Source organism: Equus przewalskii, chromosome 14 (assembly GCF_037783145.1).
Source record: "Equus przewalskii isolate Varuska chromosome 14, EquPr2, whole genome shotgun sequence".
NCBI classification, from domain to species: Eukaryota; Metazoa; Chordata; class Mammalia; order Perissodactyla; family Equidae; genus Equus; species Equus przewalskii.
The window spans coordinates 54,314,076-54,333,549 of NC_091844.1; the positions used below are offsets into that span (position 1 = coordinate 54,314,076).

The following is a 19,474-nucleotide window of genomic DNA, read 5'->3' on the forward strand; positions in this document are numbered from 1 at the left end:
TTTTGGAGTAGAAATAAGCTACAGTTAAATCCTCTGAAGAAGCCAAACAACTACCCACCTCAGACCTTGTTTCATGGGTCAGAAGTTTTTGCAGTGCAAAGATCCTCTTAGTGTTGGAAAGTGCTAGACATGAAATGGGTTATATCTTTTGTAACCAGCCTCTTCTCAGCTTTTTAAAAAAAAACTTGGTGCCAGCCTGCCAGCCCTTGTTCCCTGTCAGAGTCCCGGGATGGAGCCCAAACAGTCCATGGTACTATGTGAGGGGACTGATCTGGTTGCTGCCCTGTGCCCTCAAGGATTAAGGTGGAAATGTGCTCCAGAGCTGGGAGTTGGGTCCTCCTAGGTCAGGTTCTTTCTCCTGGACTCGGACTGAAGCCAGTTTACATGCAGGTACTTCTCACCGTGTACGGTTCAGATGGGATAAGACAGCTCCATAAGGAACTGTCCAAAATTCTGAGTTTAGAGCACAGAGCCTGGGCTTGGCAGGGACTCAGAAGGCTGACCCTTCTTTGCCTGCAGCGATCATGCTGTTTGATGAGCCAACCACAGGCCTGGACTGCATGACTGCGAATCAGATCGTGGTCCTCCTAGCAGAGCTGGCTCGAAGGGACCGCATCGTGATCCTCACCATCCACCAGCCCCGCTCTGAGCTCTTCCAGGTGAGAGGGGCCTCTCTTGTTCCTGCTCAACTCATCAAGGGTGAGTATATGTGTGTGTTGAGCTGAGGGTCATGGGGTAGAGATTAGTACTCGTCAAACCAGAGCAACTGGAGCCCATAGCTCCTGATACGAGAAGGGCAAAGGATGGAAACACTCCTTTCAGCACCCACCATGTAACAAGTCCCTTCTACGCACCAGCTCATTTAATCCGCACACCAATCCTATGAGGTGGGTATCAGCATTTTCACTTTACAGAGGAGAGTGAGACTTGGAAATGACACAAAATTGAGCCAATATCACATGGGTAGTAAGAAGCTGGGATTGGCATTCATAGTCCAGTTTGCTTCAAAGATTGTTTTTCCACCAAATCATATGGATATCTTTCCAAAAATCTCACTTTATCCTCCCAGGATCCTTTTAGGGAGCTATTATTTGCCTTTTATAATGAGGATCTGAGATTTAAAAAGAAAGTTTTGTCCAGGGTCACTCACTCAGTGGCACAGCTGGGACTCAAGCCCTGGTCCACTGACCAGGAGCAGTGACTCTCCTCCACACCAGATGTGATGCTGGGTGCAGGCTGGGATGCAGCCGGATCCATAGGGGCAACCCAGGATGAAAAGAATATGGATGGATTTTGAGTGTCTCCAATGGATGCGGTAAGAATGCTGAGGTGTGGCTGAGCTAATCAAAGGACTGAGTGCTTAGAAACTCATTTTCCATAAGGATGTGGTGACCTGATGACACACTAACACCGACTGTTGTCTGATCAGCTCTTTGACAAAATCGCCATTCTGAGCTGTGGAGAGCTGGTTTTCTGTGGGACCCCAGTGGAAATGCTTGATTTCTTCAATGACTGTGGCTACGCTTGTCCTGAACATTCAAACCCTTTTGATTTTTACAGTAAGTTTTTCTTTCACCTTTCTCATCATGAATGTTTTTTAAGCTTTATCATCTCAGATTTCTGCCTAGATGACACCAGCACCAGTGGGTTTTACTTTTGCTTTTGTTTTGTTGTTTTCACTCTTCAAGGAATTAATTTGGCCAGGTCAATTAACTTGCCATAGATGACCTATCGGAATGAGGTCGGGGATCTCTCTTAAATTGGTGCACTCCCACTGTGTCAGAGATAAGTTAGCTGAGTTTCTGCATTCTCCGAGACAGCCCCAGTGGGATGCTCATGGCTTTGCTGGTAGCTTTAAAATATTCTGATTTTGTAAGTGGGCAGTAATAGCAGGTATTATTCTAATAGGATGGGGATTATCGATAGGACTCCTAAATCAATGATGAAAAGTATTATTAGCATATGTGTGTGTATATGTATATATATATATATATATATATACATATACACAGACACAGATTTAAAAATACATGGTTCATTTCTCTTGGGAAAAAATTTTAGTGGACCTGACATCAGTGGATACCCAAAGCAAAGAACGGGAAATAGAAACCTACAAGAGAGTCCAGATGATTGAATCTACCTACAAAAAATCAGCAATTTATCACAAAACCTTGGAGAATATTAAAAGAACAAAGCACCTGAAAACATTACCAATGATTCCTTTCAAAACCAAAGATTCTCCTGGAGCTCTCTTTAAACTGAGCGTTCTCTTAAGGTAAGAGTTTCAGCCCATTTTGAGTGGTTAGACACCCACTAATGAAAGAAGAGGAATTAAAAGAAGGTTGTTTGGCTTTCAGGAGAGTGACGAGAAACTTGATGAGAAATAAGCTGGCAGTGGTCATGCGTCTCGTTCAGAATCTGATCATGGGTTTGTTCGTCATTTTCTTCCTTCTACGGGTCCAGAATGATGTGCTAAAGGGTGCTGTCCAGGACCGCGTGGGTCTTCTGTACCAGTTTGTGGGTGCCATGCCATACACAGGCATGCTCAATGCTGTGAATCTGTGTAAGTGCCATGCCCAGGAGGTGCACCCCAGATGGTGGGGTGGAGGGGGCCTCCTCTCTCCCTGAATATTTCTCTTCTCCAACTGGCACCTTGCAAGACTCCATCATTATAACGATATTTCTCTGAGCTCAGCCTGGCCCTCTCCAGATTCTCTCTCTAGGGAAAGGTAACTTTTGAGTTACCAACACCTTAGCATGAATTAGCTCTCCAGGTGGCTCTCTCTGAGTGTCTCTCTAAGGATCAAGGGAAACGTGAAGTTGTGAGATGCTGATGGGGCAGAGTTTGGGAAGGGTTTTTCAAAAGATCACCCCTGGTATCCTTTCTTGGCCATTAGCATGCACAGTCCATGGGGGCCCGGATACCTGGCCAACTTTGCGCTGTTAATGTTGTTTTTGGAGCCTATTTTAGGGAACACAGCAGCTAATTTTCAAACTCGGTGGGAATCCAGAAGCAATACCTATTTGCCTGATGTTCTGTGCCAAGACTCTACACAAAAAGAGGACAAAGGCCCTCACATCATTCATTTGTGCCTGTTTTGTATGTGTGTTGATCAAATGGTGATACTCTTCCCCCATACTTTAGAGAAAAGGAAATAAATTATGAGAACTTTTGCAACCATATTGTAACCCAGGTAGATTTCTGAGGTAGCTCTGTGGATGTCAGGTCTCTTCTTTCCGTGACTAGGGAGCCCCAGGTGGTCCTCATCATCCAGCCGTGACCTCAAGTTCAGCTTGGGCTAGCCCCTCCCTCCCTTAGCTGTGTGGTGACCGACTATCCTGAAACCTGCCTCTGTGCCCAGTTCCTGTACTGCGAGCTGTCAGCGACCAGGAGAGCCAGGACGGCCTGTATCAGAAGTGGCAGATGCTGCTGGCCTATGTGCTGCACGTCCTCCCCTTCAGTATCCTCGCCACCGTGATTTTAAGCAGTGTGAGCTACTGGTAAGGGGGTGTTCAGAGGTCTTCAGTCCTCCCAGACAAGGTCTCCTGGGGAATCCCAGATGGCCAGTGGGGCCTGCGGAGGGAGAGCTCCAGGGTGAACACCTCCCTGCTCTCTGCTCTGGAGGGTCTGTCTTTGCCCATCAACGTCAAGTACAAGGTCCTGTCCTTCATGACCAATAACTCAACTCTGGGCAACATGGGGCCTGAGAGCACACCAGCAGGACTGCATGTGCCAAGGAATAGCATGTCCCACATCCGCTGCAGGGCCTGGATAGAGAAGGGGCTCCAGAGTAGCTGGGGGCCGGGTGCAGAGGCAGCGAGCAACCATACACCAGCAGCTAAGCATGGCTCCCAGGCTGCTGTAAGCTGGAGCAGCAACTCTGCCGGAGGTTTCACTCATCGACCTGGGACATCACAGTTGGGCTGGGGTGAGGGGGGCTTGAGGAATCGAAGAGTGACTGTGGGAAGAGGGCATTGGGGAACCATGAAGCCTACCTGATGCTGTTGAATTTTGATTGATGGCTTGTAGACAATGCTTCTTTTTATTTCCTAGACCATTTAAAAGATATAAATCTGAGAACGTGTAGAGTTATTTGCATGATTTGTTATCATGGGGAGATGTATGTTCCCTAATCCCTGTGGCTTTCCCTTAAGAAAAGATGGGGGGAATTACCCAGCATTCTCTGACTCCAGTAAAGGTGTCTAGCTTGTTGTCTCAAGAGAGAACTGCAGGCAGTTCTCCAGACATTGTCTTTCTTCAGGCCACTGGTTTCATGTGCAGGTGTTTCTAATCATAGCCAGTAGAAAGATCCATGATATGCGATATGAATAATTATTATGAATTAAGTGATGTATAAGTAAAAAGGTAAATAAGGGCCTGCCTAGTTTGAGCTGAAGACGAAGAAGTGGAAGGTCTGTTGGAAGTAGGTATTGCTCTGGAGAGGGACGGGGCAAAGCCCCCGCGTTGGCAAGGGGGTGCACTCTCTCCACCGAGGGCCATGGTAGGGACCATGTGGCCCTCCTTGCCGACAGTGATGAAGCCTCCTTATTCTCTGACACTCAGGAACGTGCTGAATCTCCAATCTGTGATGTAAACCACAGGCCGGTCTAGTTCAGGCTAAACGATCCAGGGACAAATTTTAAAAACCTGACCATTTTGAGTAAAGCAAGGTTTGCTGAAAATTGAAGACCTTGCTAATTTAGAGTCTTGCTACTCAATGTGGCCCACCCACAGTGTCAGAGAGACTTTGGGGCTTGTTGAATGAGCAGAATCTCAGGTCCAGCCCCACTGAGTTGGACTCTGTGTTTAACAAGATACCCCAGGTGATTCATATGCACTTTAAAATTTGCAAAGCACTGATTCTGCAGACCATATAGTATTTGAAAACTGCCCATGACAAAGAAAGAGTGCTGCCAGATTTGAGAAAACAGGGCAGTTTTAAACTAGGTTCATGACTATTTTTGATAAAAAGTCAGACACAAAAATGCAGAATCATTTCCAGTGGCAGCACAGCTGTTAGCCATGTAGCAAATACTTTATTTACAGAAATATCTGTTGAACGCCTACTAAATGCCAGGCACAGTGCTGGGTGCAACAGGGGATCAAAGAGGAATAAACTGAAGGTGCTGCCCACAAGCTGCAACTATACAATCTGAACATCCCCGAAAGTCAAAAGTGTGTTTGCAACTCTTTCAGCAGCACGATCTGAGCTGAACTCAGTGGGAAAATCTGACCTAAACCAACATGAGGTTCTTTGTACTTTTCCCACATGAACACTCCTGTTTAGCAAAAATATTAATGTGCTTGATTATGGGTGGAGTCACGGATCCCACTGAGGCAAGTATGGTCTATGCAGTGTAAATCCTTTCCAAAATCTGTAAATTGCCACGTTCCAAAACATATCTAGCCCTAAAGTGTTTCAGATAATGGATTGTGGACATAAATCTCCAGATGACTTTAATCCAAGAAAGTCTAAGATTAGTATTATAAAGAAGCACAAACACTATGTTGAGGAATATAATAATAATAATAATAATAGCTAACACATGTTTAGCACTTGCTTTATGTCAGGCACAAAGAGCTTTAAACATATCAATTCATGTAATCCTTGCAGCCATTCTATAGGTACTATAATTATCCTTGTTTGCAGATGAGGAAACTGAGGCACAGATGGGGTAATATCTTCCCCATCTCACATCCATTATCCTAGTTAATTACAAAGGAGAACAAGAGTCCATTTGGTTGGGCGGGAGGGACTCTTGGAGGCTTTCTGGAGGAGAATGTGAAAGACAGCACCATTTCAATGGCTAGAAAAGGGAGCAAGGGCATTCCAGAGCAAGAAAGAGCAGGGGCATGGGTTCAGAAGCAAAAACACGTAAGACTTTTCCAGAGAAAAGGTTCAGTTGCACTGTGGGGAATGAAGGACTGGAAGGAGTAGTGGAAAATAAGGTGGACAACCTTGGAGTCTAGGAGGGGAGGTGCTGAATGCCAGGCTAAGGGGCTGAAGTGGATTTGATAGTGGGACATAGGAGAGGATTTTGAACCAGGGAGTGACCCATCTGTGTTAGACTCTAGAGAGGAAGGCTGGCATCCTTTTGGCAGCAGCCTGGAGTTAGGGTGGAGATGCTGGACAGCCCAGTGAGGAGCCGTGGCAACAGTCTGTGGGAAAGGCCCTAATGAAGAGAGGAGCAGTGGCAACAGAAAGGGAGGATGACTTTGAGATGCTGGGATAGTAAAACTGAATGGACTAAGAGACTGAATGGATTTACTAGGGATAAAGAAAGTCATGGATGATGCCTGAGTTTTTAGCCTGAGGGAATGGGAAGGTAACAGCATCCTTATCAAGTTTTCCAGGAAAGAGAATGTGTTTGGTTTTGAACACATTACATCTGGGATGCTACAGGACACCCAAGTGGAGGTGTCAATCTAAGGTTTGGGTAGAAAGAAAAAAATGAGTAAGATAAAGACCTGGGAATAGATTCTATAGGAGAGAGTATTGGAAGAGGAGGAAGCAGTCTGAGTGTAAAACTTTAAGATAGGCATATTCAAAGTGGGGACGAGGAAAGCGAGCCAATGACAGGTTGGAAAGGTAGAAAGAGAAGCAGGATTGGGCAACATCAGAGAAGCCGAGGGAGAAGAGTTTCAAGGAGGTGTAGTAAACCCATTCAATAATGCAGAGGTTCAAGGAGGTGAGGCATCATTTTATCACCATTGGTGATTTTCCATAACAGAGCTTCAGTAGAGTGGTGAGGGTGCAAGTGGGGTTTACAAGGGAATAAGGAGTGAGATGGAAGAAGTAGATGCTGTCTGAGAAGCTTGGCAGCATAGAGTAAGATGAAGAGGAGGCAGTTGGCTTAAAGATTTATCAGGCTCAAGAAATGGTTGTTTAGGATATGGTAAATAAGACCATCAGGAAAAATCATTAGATTAAGAGTAGATGAAACTATAGCCAAAACTGGATAATTCATAGATCAAGTTTCCAGAAGAGACCAAAGTAGGGAAGGGGAATCAGGATAACATGGGATCAAGGATGCAAGTAGATAGGATCAAGCTTGGCAAAGACAGGGGAAAGAGAGAGAGTGCGTGAGCACAAGACGTGGAGGATGAAAAGTAGGGAAGATAAAGATAGCGAGAAATTCATAAAATGGAGGTGAATCTATCTGCTGAGCACTAGGGAGAGAGTTTGAAATTGGGGAGGGGGGTAAGTTAAAGTAGCAGTTCATATCAGCTATGATGGGACACGTCATTGGAACCCAGTAAGCAAGGAGGAAAAGTGAGAGGTCAAGGAGTCAGCTGAGGTAAAGTGGCAGAGTGGACCCAATTAGTACAGCAGTATGCCTTGTTCAACACACCTTCAGTTGCTTAAGTGAGAGAGCAGGGGTCCCCAGGTAGGTGGATTAGTAAGGCAAAGAATAGCAGAAAGGAGCAGGGATCTGAGGCAGTGAGGGTATTTATTGGGGAAATGGGAGACAGGAGGGAGGCCACGATCAGAGAGGGCATTTTCAGAATGTGAAATCTTGGAAGTGGAACAGTTTTGAGTAATATTTAAGTCCAAGACATGGTGAGTGATCAAGATTAGATGGAAGGAGCCACTGGAATTGATGAGGTTACCTAATTAGGAGGCACTGATGTTCACGGTTCATCAAGAAGGTTAAAGACCTTGAGGACAATGATAGTGGAGAGGAATGCAAAGAATGACCCTGGTCCAGATGCTACAAAATCACCAAAGGTGAGAGAATGTCTTAAAAGTCACAGAGGATTGCATTGGGGAAGGGAATTCATAGTATAAGCAAACTTCATTATTTGTTTAAGAAGAAAGACAGATGGCTTTGAAGAGTGGTAGGGAGGAGAGGATTTAAGATATGCCAACTCCTTTTCCTTACTCTACAAATGGAAGAAAGAGCAGCTATGTCTAACGGTTGCTGAGGACATGCTATCACCAGGGAAATGTTATTTGATGAAAGGAATATAAGAGGAAAGGGGCATGGATATAGAGTAGTCTGTTCACAAGAAAATGAAGATCAAATCAATGGAAGGGGTTGGTAGAACAAAAGACAAGAAAAGAATCAGGCCTGTGAGGGCTAATCTGATGAGGATGAAAGCGGTGAAGGGTTTTCTGGCTGGCAGTTAAGGCCACATAATAGGGATGAGGTTCACAGAAGGAAGGGCTGAGAAGCAGGTTGGGTGAGCCCTTAGCATTAGGGTAGCAGGCTAACCAAGGGAGGAGCAGCACGAGCTAAGCAGAACATGGATATTCACGGAGAAGGAGAGTTCAACAACCCTGCTTATTGCAGTTAGTTGTGACTGTTGTCTAAGTGCTAATATTTTCCTGTGAGAGCTAAGGAGCTGTAAAAGGGAAAAGGTGGCTCACACTGAGTTGGGGCCAACAGAAATAATTTGGTAATAAATGGTCTCAAATGTTGGCTCTGTTCCGAAAAGGTCTTTCAAAGGGAGTTTGGCTTGCCCTGCAAACTCTTCCCACCCACTAGCCACCATGGACCTAGTCACAGAAGGCAAGTGTGGTATTTTTCTTAAATGATAAAGTTACCTTGGAGAGGAAACTAAAGACCTTATCTTTTTCTAGGACTCTGGGCTTATACCCTGAGGCTGCCAGATTTGGATATTTTTCTGCTGCTCTCTTGGCCCCCCACTTAATTGGTGAATTTCTAACCCTTGTGCTACTTGGTATGGTCCAAAATCCAAATGTGGTCAACAGCATAGCGGCTCTGCTCAGCATTGCTGGGGTGCTTGTGGGATCTGGATTCCTAAGGTAAGATATGACGATTCAAAGGACTTAGATTGGTATAATTTGTTGTTACTGATCACCTAATAATGACTGTTATAAGGAATTCCAGAGGAGAGCTATGTGATATGGATTAAAGGTATCGCCCTATAGTCTGGAATATTCACAGTTCTTACTAATCATTATTGCTCAGACTTTGAACTGGTCACCATTTGTTCAATAAAAGTCTCTACACTGAGAATCAGGAAATCACAATTTAGGCATGTTATCAATATGACTCACATGTAATGAGGGATCATCACAAAAGGAGGAAGCTCAATCCATCCTCCAGAAAAACTCACAGCCTATATTACAAGCTAAATAGCACGCATTTAGTTCATTTCTGCTCTGGCTCTGTTGAGTCTCTATTCCAGTTCTCAATTCCCAGTTACTTTTAGGAAGTAACAATGCTGAGATAAGAAAAGAGCCTGCAGGATAAAAGACTGCTCAAGAAAATATCAGGACTAGAAGGACATGCACCAAATGTTAACAGTAATTATGTTTGAGTGACGTTTATTTTAATTTTTTCTTCATATTTTCCTATATATTGTGAATTTTCTGAATGGACAAGCATTATTTTATAACCAAGAAAAAATATACACATATACATATATACATTTAAAAAAAGTAGTAGTGGGAAGGGTGGAAAATTTTAGAAGGGTGCAAGGGGTCCCAGGCAGGTGATGTGAGTGGCATCTGGTAAGTAAACTATTGGTCTCTGAGGAAAAGTGAAGAAGGCTCTGTTTCTTTGACTTAAAAATCAAATGAACTGGGGCTGGCCCAGCGGCGTAGCAGTGAAGTGTGCACATTCCGCTTTGGCAGCCTGGGGTCCGCCGGTTCGGATGCTGGGTGCGGACATGGCACCGCTCATCAAGCCATGCTGTGGTAGGTGTCCCACATAGAAAGTAGAGGAAGATGGGCATGGATGTTAGCCCAGGGCCAGTCCTCCTCAGCAAAAAGAGGAGGATTGGCAGATGTTAGCTCAGGGCTGATCTTCCTGCAAAAAAAAAAAAAAAAAAAATCAAACAAACAAAAAGCTACTGAGCATCTACTATATGTAATTATATTTATATGTTTAATTATTTAACTCTCAAGAGCAATCCAGGTTCAGGTAAGAAAACTAAGCTCAAACTTGACTTTGCTCCAGTCACACCACTGTGAAGACTCGCCCAGGATGCATGTGGCTCCCTCTAGAGAGGACTGACCCTGGAGTCAGAGACTTCCTCTACCACTTAGCTGCCATGTGCCCATGGGCAAGTCATTTTTCTCTCTAAATTGTTTTCTTCATTTATAAAATGGAGAGAATGATCTTGGCCCCACCTGCTTCAAGAAATCATGAGGAGCTAATGAGATCAATGTGAAAACACTTCATAAACTGTAGTGTTATATAAAGGTGAGATCTTATAAAGTGAAATGAACTAGGTTTTGATCAGTCAAGGCAGATTTTTTTACAATGACACCATTACATTATATTTGTCTATGTTGCTTAAGTGGATTGTTCGCATCTGTGAAAAATGCACAAATCAAATCATTCCAAGGGTACGGAATCAAGCCAGCAAGGTACAGACCCAACCTTGGGCAGCATCTCCTCCTTCATATTTGAATCATTTCGTGTTCCAATCAATCTGGCACCACATCATGTATTTGGTCTGTAGGAAAAGGGGATTCATTCATTTTTTGAAAAAAGAGGCAACAGCCAACATTACCAAATGCTCTTGGGTTCTTTGCAAAATCTCAACACCCCAAGGCTTCACCTGGGTTCCACTCCCACCACTGAACTGAAACTCTGCCCTTGAAGGCCACGTCAACCTCCCAGTCATTAAGTTTCTTTCCTTCATCACTTTTCCTGACTGACTCTCTGCAACATTTGTGTTTTTGGCTGCCTCCTCCTTTAAGCACAAATAGAAATAGCTTTGTTGTTCTTTCTGCTTACACGTTCTTTGGGGGGAAAAACTGCACAGAAGACAGAAATGTATAAGGAAGGAAATAAAACTTATCTGAAGTATCACAACCCAGAGTTAAATTTTGTTGTGTAGCTTGCTAAACTTTTATATAATCTTTAGTAAAAATGAGATTATATTATTGTGAAGGAGTAAAGTATGCATGCTTTTCTTCCCATTTAACAATATGATGTGGACAGTCCCATGCCAATACACTGAGATCTGTGGCTCCTCCCTCTCGGATGTACTCCAAGGATTTGTGTGGCATAGCCGGGTTCTGCTCCTAGGTCTTTCACTGATCCGTTTGTCTCCCTCTGCCACCTGCACGAGGCCTGCTTGTCCTTCCTTGGCTACATGAGCTCTCTGTTTTCTCTCACAGCCCATCATGTGCCGTTCCTGCCACAGTCTTCCTTTAATAGACTGTCAACCTACAGAGGGCAGCAGCTGTGTCTCATTCATCATTATGATTCTTTTCGGTGGCCAGCCCAAGGCCTTGAACCCATTAGGTTTGCAAAAAATACTTGCTGAATTGAGTGAATAAATGAATGACTACTCTCTCTCTCTGTGGTCTGCCTACACACTGGATCGGTCACCAGATCATGGTGGTTTTCTTCTCTGTTGTCAAACCACAAGTCCATGTGGAGCTTTTACTTTGTGTTTTGTGCTGTGTGGTGCCCTGCAAGATGAAGGCACACGGTTCCTACCTCAAGGAGGTAACACTCTAGCTGGCTGGGCACTGATTCTCACATGGCCAGCATCCTATTCCAGGCCTTTGTCATCTCACACGAGCTACTGCTGCAGCCTGCTCCCTTTGTTTTTCCTAATCTGCCCTTATTCTGGTCTATCCTTCTTGCTGGTGCCACATTAATTTTCTTAAAACAACATGACTTTTCTCACAGTCCTTCAATGTCAACCCACTTCAAGGCCCTGAAACAGCTGGTTCTTGGCTATCATTCCAAACTCACCTCCCACTGCTCCTACTTCCAATTCTCTGCTCCAGCCTTTTTTTTTTTTTTTTTGAGGAAGATTAGCCCTGAGCTAACAACTGCCAATCCTCCTCTTTTTGCTGAGGAAGGCTGGCCCTGACCTAACATCCGTCCCCATCTTCCTCTCTTTTATACGTGGGATGCCTACCACAGCATGGCGTGCCATGCAGTGCCATGTCTGCACCCGGGATCTGAACCGGAGAACCCCGGGCCACCAAGAAACAGAACGTGCGAACTTAACAGCTGCGCCACCGGGCCGGCCCCTGCTCCAGCCTTTCTGGTCCCTTCAGTCCCATATGAAGCCCTTGACATGCCTGTACTCAGACCATTCTGCCTTCCTAGAGTGTCTTTTTTCTTCCCCTAGTTCCCCCCCAGATGCCTACCTATTCTTTCCAATTAGCAGCCTCACCATGTGGCTAATTCAACTTGATGCCTTAGAAAACTGCCAATAATTGAAAGCCATGGAGTTTGGGGGGTCACTTGGGAATAGGTGAAACCACAAATACTAAATACCATGGAGCTATGGTACTGGCTTTTTATACTTTCTTGGCATGAATCGTTCACTACTGTGTATTTTTATAGCCTTAAGGACATGTATTCCATGTCCCCAACTACACCGTGAATTCTTTAGGGGTAGGATACTTCTCTTGAATTCCTCAAGTACCTAGAACTTGTGCCTTGCAAACAGAAAGAATTTAATATATATTTGTTGATTGATGCATGCTATACAGTGGACCAAGAAGGCCATAAGGTCAGCATGAAGTTTCTCCTGAAACAGACTGAAGAGGAGACATTCATGTTCACAATGAATGTCTGCTTGCTCTCTCAACCCTTTTCCCCTGGTATTACAGTTTAGTTCTCACTTCATACGCTAGCACCTTCAAATCTCTGTTTAATCACAAATCTCCTCCTCTAATGTGGGCTAGGTGTATATTTTCTTTTATATTTATATCAATGGTGCTTATCAAAAAAATTAGACACCAAGCATCATCAGGGGATTGTTAAATTAAGGTTTCTACTATAGTGGACCACCGAGCTGTAATTAAAAATGACGAAGTACTACGCTTACTGACATGGAAGGATGTCTGAGACATATGTTTGGCTGAAAAAAAGCAGGTTAAGAAAGAGCATGAAGAGTTTAATTCCATTGATGTAAAATTTTATAAACACATACTTACACACATATACATGTATTACCAAATTACATGTATTGCCAAAATGTTAACCATAGTGATTTCTGGGCAGTAGTAGTTCTTTATACTTCTCAGTATTGTTTGAAGTTTTTTATAGTGAGCATAATTTTTATAATGAGAGACGAAAAACTATATTCATGTTGAGACACATAAAATAAAGGTTGCCTTTATTTTTATTCGGTAGGACTATTACTAGATGCTATTGGATTTCATCTCTCCCTCTTTTTTCTTTTTCTTAAGAAACGTACACGAAATGCCCATTCCTTTTAAAATCTTCAGTTATTTTACATTCCAAAAATATTGCTGTGAGATTCTTGTAGTCAATGAGTTCTATGGACAGAATTTCACTTGTGGTAAGTATTCTGTTTTTGGAATATTATTTTTACATATTATTCTTAGGAAGCAGTTCCCTGAGGGAAATGTATTTTTTAAATAAAAGCTGTATCTTATAATAAATAAATTTAAAACCTTGTTTTGAAATAAAAGTCTAACATTTTCTCTGATTTTTAAAATAAAAGAAAATAAGCAGTGGTCAAGTTAGTTACCTGTCAAAGGCCAACTGCTTAAGGCCACTCTGATGTTTTCAGAAAATGATAGACCTAACGTACACCAAGGTAAACTCTAGTATATTCTGGATGGAATCAGTTCCTATACCTACTGAACAGAATAGGCTGAGCAGGCTGCAGTGGCTTCTTGTTCCACCAAATATACATAGTATGCAGCTGAGGAAAGCCATTTTTGGCAAAAGTCTGTTCCTCAATCCCATGAGAGGACAGTGGGAGTCTAAGAAGGTCCTCCTGGCCACTGGAAATCTCAGCCAGTCTGTGAAGATGACTAAAGAACAGGGTAGAATTGAGTACTTGTTTAAAATATTTTTAGGTGATAATGTCAGTAACCCTAGGATATTCAGTGCTAAATGATCATAAGTGATCATGATTTTTATCAGTACTATGATAATGAATATAAACCTAAAATGGAAACACACCCATTTCCATCTTCAAATGAAGCCAAGGCCCAGAACACTCACTGTTGCTTCATCTAATAATGAATTCTGGGCTCTCTAAATTATATCTTTCATGAAGAAGAGTACTTAGCAGGGTGCTAAGAATGTAGTGGGCTTTTGGTAAATACTTGCTGATGAAATTACCTGGGAAGTACCATATCTGACACTGTCAATCTTTTCCCTGGCAGGCAGCTCAAACGGTTCTGTGAATATTAATCCAATGTGTGCCCTCAGTCAAGGAATTCAATTCATTGAGAGAACCTGCCCAGGTGCAACATCCAGATTCACAACAAACTTTCTGGTTTTGTATGCATTTATCCCAGTTCTTGTCATCCTAGGAATAGTTGTTTTTAAAATAAGGGATCATCTCTTTAGCAGATAGCAGAGAACACTGCCATCCAAAATGGATACATCCAAAACTGGAACTTAAAGCTCCTAGGTGTGCATGACTGCTTTCAGTGTCTGAGATAAGAATGCCACGTGTTTCTTGATAGTTTATATCTTAAGTTTTTTAACTGTTAAGACTCCATTGTGCCCCTTGATCCATGTAGGACTGGAATGCTATTCCACCTTGCAGGAACACGTGGTATTTGGAAACGGTGGCTGAGCTGGTACAAAAATGTAAATAATAATAATTCATAAAGTTGTGGGAGACTACTGTGGCTATTTGTTTTCTTTGTTCTAGACCCAGAAAAACAGGTCAGTTAAAAAAATAAGCTTACAGGGCGAGCCCCAGTGGCCTAGTGGTTAAGTTTGGTGTGCTCCACTCAGCGGCCCAGATTTGGTTCTTGGATGTGGACCTACACCACTGGTCTATCAGTGGCCACACTGTTGTGGCGGCTCACATACAACAAAAGAGGAAGATTGGCAACAGATGTTAGCTCAGGGTGAATCTTCCTCAGAAAAAAAAAAATGCTTACATTTGATAAAGAATTTGATAAAAAGAAAATATTTGAATGATTACTGACTGTAAGTAACAGACAAGAGAGCTGTGGGTTTGATTGAAGCAAAGCCTCATGAAGAATTGGGTAAGAATGCTTTAATTATCATTTAAAAACCCAAATTTATGTGCACGTTTCCACATGAGGGGTCTGAGTTACCTGATTACATAGGGAAGATGCTGAACAGGTGTCGGATGATGAAGACCACTGGTACAGAGCACCCAATGATTTGAGGGTTAAAATGAAAAACTGCAGGAATGGGCTGAACTCAGAACACAGCACACCAGACAAACCGCTGGTAATGTATTAAAAGTAATTTGCTATTTTTAACTTCCCACTTAGTTTACTTATTATATTAAATGTTACTAAAGTTTATGTACTGAGAAATGACATCTTTAAGGTTGGAGAGCAGCTGTTTAAAGTCCATATAGAAAAGATGCTCAACTGACACAACATTTACATTAAGAAGAACACAGTTACATAGTAGGAATTCATGTTCTTTAATTGTAAAGAGGAAGAATGCTGATAAATACAAATACAGACACATATATTACATATTTTTAGCTTTAAAATGAGGTATATAGATTATTAAAAATGAGTTCTGTACTAAATGACTGATTATCTTTCTGATTGGTCTTCAGGTAATTCATGTATAAGTCTGAAATGAAACTCTCATTGTTACCATGGTAACTTTGAGAATATCTTAGAGAGTACATGAACTTCTTCAGTTACTGTGACCTAACTTGTAAAGAATGACAAATTATAGCATTTGAAATGTCTCACATTATGGTAGGAAAGATCATTTCATTAAGGAAACCACAGTAAAATTCTATTTCTTAGAACAGTATTTAAGAATCTGGAGACACTGGTAAATTACCAGAATAGTATTGTCAATTTTTATAAAAGGTCTTTGACACTGATGATTATGGTATAATAGTTACATAATGCCTTACAGATTATATATGTCACATCAGTTATAGACAATTCTGGAGATGATAATCTATTAAAGTAGTTCAAAGAGAGTCCCACAGGAACCTCTTTTGAAATCACTGATTTCAACTTACTAAAGATATGGGTGTACAACGTAAGTGGAAACATTTTCTACTATTCATATGCAGATGAATTTCATGCTAGCTCAGAAACATTTGGAAAATTGACATAGCACGTGTCTTCAAGCTATTAAATGTTAGTGATACCATCTTAGAAAAATACAATGACTTTCTACATGTGACAGTTTGTGTCTCAAGTCAAAAATGGACAGTGATGTGTAAGAAAATAAAATTACATAATAAAAATTCCTCTTACTATTGTGGAACAGGCTGTTTCTTCCCACCAAGTCAGTGATGTTTCTGAGATCATAATGTTCACTATTAATTTAAAGTGAGCTCCTTCTCCACACCACTCAGGCAGGGAGCCTGGCTGCTCATAGGATTGAGGCTCCTTGGAAACATGCTGAAAATTCTCCTGTCAAGAGGGCTGGAACCACATGCGCTGCAACTAGTTTAGGAAGTCTTCCTTCATTGCGATAATCACGTAGTCTGCTGTCTACTCAGACACCACGCATCGGTCTTGGTGTTCTCGAGGTCAGTAAGGGTGCTTATTTGAAGCTGGGTGCACGGCATATTAGAGTCAACATATTTTATAGTAGAAATGGAAAAACACAGAGTAAGAGGCTTTCTTGGTTAACAACAGCCATTATGCTTACTCCAAATTGAACTTGGTTAGCAGAGACACACATCTACAGGACGGAGGAGGCTTCTTAAAGGCTATTCCATCTTGGAAATGTTCTTGGTTATTACCAGTTCATGAAGTTTTGGCCTGCTTATTGATAGAATATCTCCTTAAATTTGCCTGTTCTTCAAAAAGTTATACTCAAAATAAGTATGTCAGAATTACCAGAATGCTGATTAAAAATACAGATTACTGAGTCTCATCCCAGACCCACTGATTCAGGATCTCTGGGCATGGGGACTGAAGAATGTGCATTTTATTTTATTTTTTGAGGAAGATTAGCCCTGAGCTAACTACTGCTAATCCTTTTCTTTTTGCTGAGGAAGACAGGCCCTGAGCTAACATCTATGCCCATCTTCCTCTACTTTCTATGTGGGACACCTACCAAAGCATGGCGTGCCAAGCGGAGCCATGGCTGCACCGGGATCCGAACCGGCAAACCCCAGACCGCCAAGAAGCGGAACGTGCGAACTTAACCGCTGCGCCACTGGGCCGGCCCCAGGAATGTGCACTTTAAATAACTATTTCAGGTGCTTCTTGTGCCTCTCTGTTAGAGTAAAACAATGACACCTGGGTCAGCGAACCCAATTCAGTTTCCTACCAGACACAGCTGAGAAGTCCTTAGAGAAGGAATGTGTTTAATATGAGCACTTAACCTTCTAACTGTTACTAAATGCTCTTGTTTTCATGTTCCTGAAAACATATAAGCAGAAACTTATAAATGCTGAACTGAGTATACACTACTTAAACGTGTCAGACAACAGTAGTAGAAGATTCTTTTTATTTAAAAAAAATTACATGTAATTACACTTTTTTCTCTTTTAAAAGACAAAGTATTCAGGGAGTTGCACTAAGAAATTCCACTTTTCCTTTAACAAATTACATATGTTAACTTTCTTCACTTATTACCATAAGAGCTAATTAATAAAATAATCTTACTTGTATTTGAGAAAGAAGAAATGAATACACTATAGTTGAATTAGGTTCAAGAATCAAGCTCAATTTGTTTCCAAGACTTTGAAGAACTTCTTTTGTACTGTTCCAGTTCCTAGAACAAAAATATGTATTATTTTTTTTAAAAAACTTTAAAAATGAAACTAAGCACCTTAAAACTGCCTTAGCATTTTTTAGGTCTAACACTGTATCCTTTATAGCATTATCATTCTCAAAATTTCTTGACAATTATTTTGTACATGATTATACTTAGGATTTATTTGCTAGAAATGCAGAGTCTTCAGGGTTTTTGTGTAGCCTAAGGGGCACTTAGAGATGAATTTATTAAAGTTTCAGACAAAGTTATTTACTATACAGTATATATGAATTGTCTTTCAACTAATAAAGCATTTGCTATACTTTAAGTATTTAAAAGTGATCTCATTTTTAGTTGTTTGCTGTTCAACTCTTGTCAAAACCTGCTGAACTTAGCCAAGTATTGATATTTAAAATGTATATATCCTTTGACCCAGTGATTGTACCTTTAGAACTTTACGCTATAGAATAATGGAGAAGAGAACAAGGATATAAGTAGAAGGATATGCATTGCACTGTGTATATTGGCACACAATCGGAAACAACTTAGATATCTGCTGGTAAGGACAGATAAATTCATCAGTGCTCATTCACACTGGGCTTCATAGGCAGCCAGAAAAAACAACAGTGGTCATATGTGCCACATGAAAAAAGCAAACAGGTGGAGAGAGAGCAGGACACTTCCATTTTCTATTTTCTATACTTCTATACCTTTTGAGTTTTTTTCCACAATGAGTATGTGTTACTTTTACAATTCATAAAATAAAGATAAATTTTAGTAGGGTGGAAATTTGCATAAGACGACTGCATTGCAAAAGGGATCATCTAAGGGGCTGGCCCCGTGACCTAGTGGTTTAGTGTGCTCCGCTTCGGTGGCCCAGGTTTGATTCCCGGGCGTGGACCTACACCACTCTTCAGTGGCCATGCCGTGGCATCAACACACATCGAGGAAGACTGGCACAGACGTTAGCTCAGGGTGAATCTTCCTCAGGAAAAAAAAAGGGCGTCATCTAAGGGGATTGCCTCCTGGCCCCTTGCATATTTTTCAATGTCTAAATAGCTGCACAAAGTATATTACTATTTCAGATAAGCAAAAAGTGGTTATTTTGCAAGATAAGGCAATCACTGCCCTTTGGCTAACATAATTGAAGTTCATAGTTGCTACGAAAAGAAAATTCCTTTCTCATTTTCAGAAAAGTGACAGATTGTTTCTTTCATACTCTAAGTTATTAAAAGTTAAATGTTAAAATTTCAGAACTGTATAAAGACTTTGGAAGAATTTTTACAGTATTAATTCCAATGTAGTCTTTACAGCTTGGTTTATTTTTTCTAATGAAGTTAATTCGGCTCACCAGTTATCTACCACTTATGGTTTAAAAGATTAACTCATAAAGAATAAACAGTAATCAGTGATCACAAACTTTGTCTTTAATTAGAAGTGTTGAATTATTTTTACCAACAATAAAGTTAAGGACATTGCTTCGAGATTCTTTGCTAGTAGCATCTCCCTTCTGCAGATGGCAAACTGAGAGAAGAATGAGGCTGGTCACTGGCCATGCCAGAGGGGGCATAAGAATAACTGGTGCGATACAGAACTCACCATGTCCACTAGATCCTGAACACTGCTATCATGTAAATGCAAAATACCATGATGACACTCTAAAGGAAAAGCAAGTAAGAGGGTTTTCCTTACACTGCAATTCTTCATGGCTGCTTTAAAGAGCCATTGTAAAACTGAAAGCAAAACCAAGAAAGGTTTCCACCCTGCCTCTCAGAAACCTCTGAAGTTCTGAAATATAAACGGGCCACAGTCTTACAATGCTTAAACCAGCATCTTCAATAAAGGACAGTAAGAGGATTTCCCCCTG

At 41.6% G+C, this 19,474-nt stretch overlaps 2 protein-coding genes across 4 annotated transcripts in view; one reads left to right on the plus strand and one right to left on the minus strand.

Annotated features, from left to right (window-relative positions):
• ABCG5 (ATP binding cassette subfamily G member 5) overlaps positions 1–14,562 on the plus strand; it is a 24,876-nt gene extending 10,314 nt beyond the window's left edge. The window contains exons 6-13 of the mRNA XM_008515202.2: positions 520–659; positions 1,430–1,559; positions 2,062–2,275; positions 2,358–2,563; positions 3,363–3,501; positions 8,586–8,771; positions 13,143–13,255; positions 14,094–14,562. Coding sequence (XP_008513424.1) covers positions 520–659; positions 1,430–1,559; positions 2,062–2,275; positions 2,358–2,563; positions 3,363–3,501; positions 8,586–8,771; positions 13,143–13,255; positions 14,094–14,287 — 1,322 coding nt within the window. The 3' untranslated portion in view covers positions 14,288–14,562. The remainder of the gene's footprint in view (positions 1–519; positions 660–1,429; positions 1,560–2,061; positions 2,276–2,357; positions 2,564–3,362; positions 3,502–8,585; positions 8,772–13,142; positions 13,256–14,093) is intronic.
• Positions 14,563–15,327: 765 nt separating this feature from the next.
• DYNC2LI1 (dynein cytoplasmic 2 light intermediate chain 1) overlaps positions 15,328–19,474 on the minus strand; it is a 38,404-nt gene continuing 34,257 nt past the window's right edge. The window contains exons 13-14 of one of the 3 annotated variants that reach the window (XM_070572772.1): positions 17,517–17,625; positions 15,328–16,453 (exon numbers count right to left, since the gene is read on the minus strand). In XM_070572772.1, coding sequence (XP_070428873.1) covers positions 17,563–17,625 — 63 coding nt within the window. In that variant the 3' untranslated portion in view covers positions 15,328–16,453; positions 17,517–17,562. Of the gene's footprint in view, positions 16,454–17,340; positions 17,626–19,474 lie in introns of those variants that run through there. The other 2 variants (XM_070572770.1, XM_070572771.1) reach the window with 2 other exon arrangements.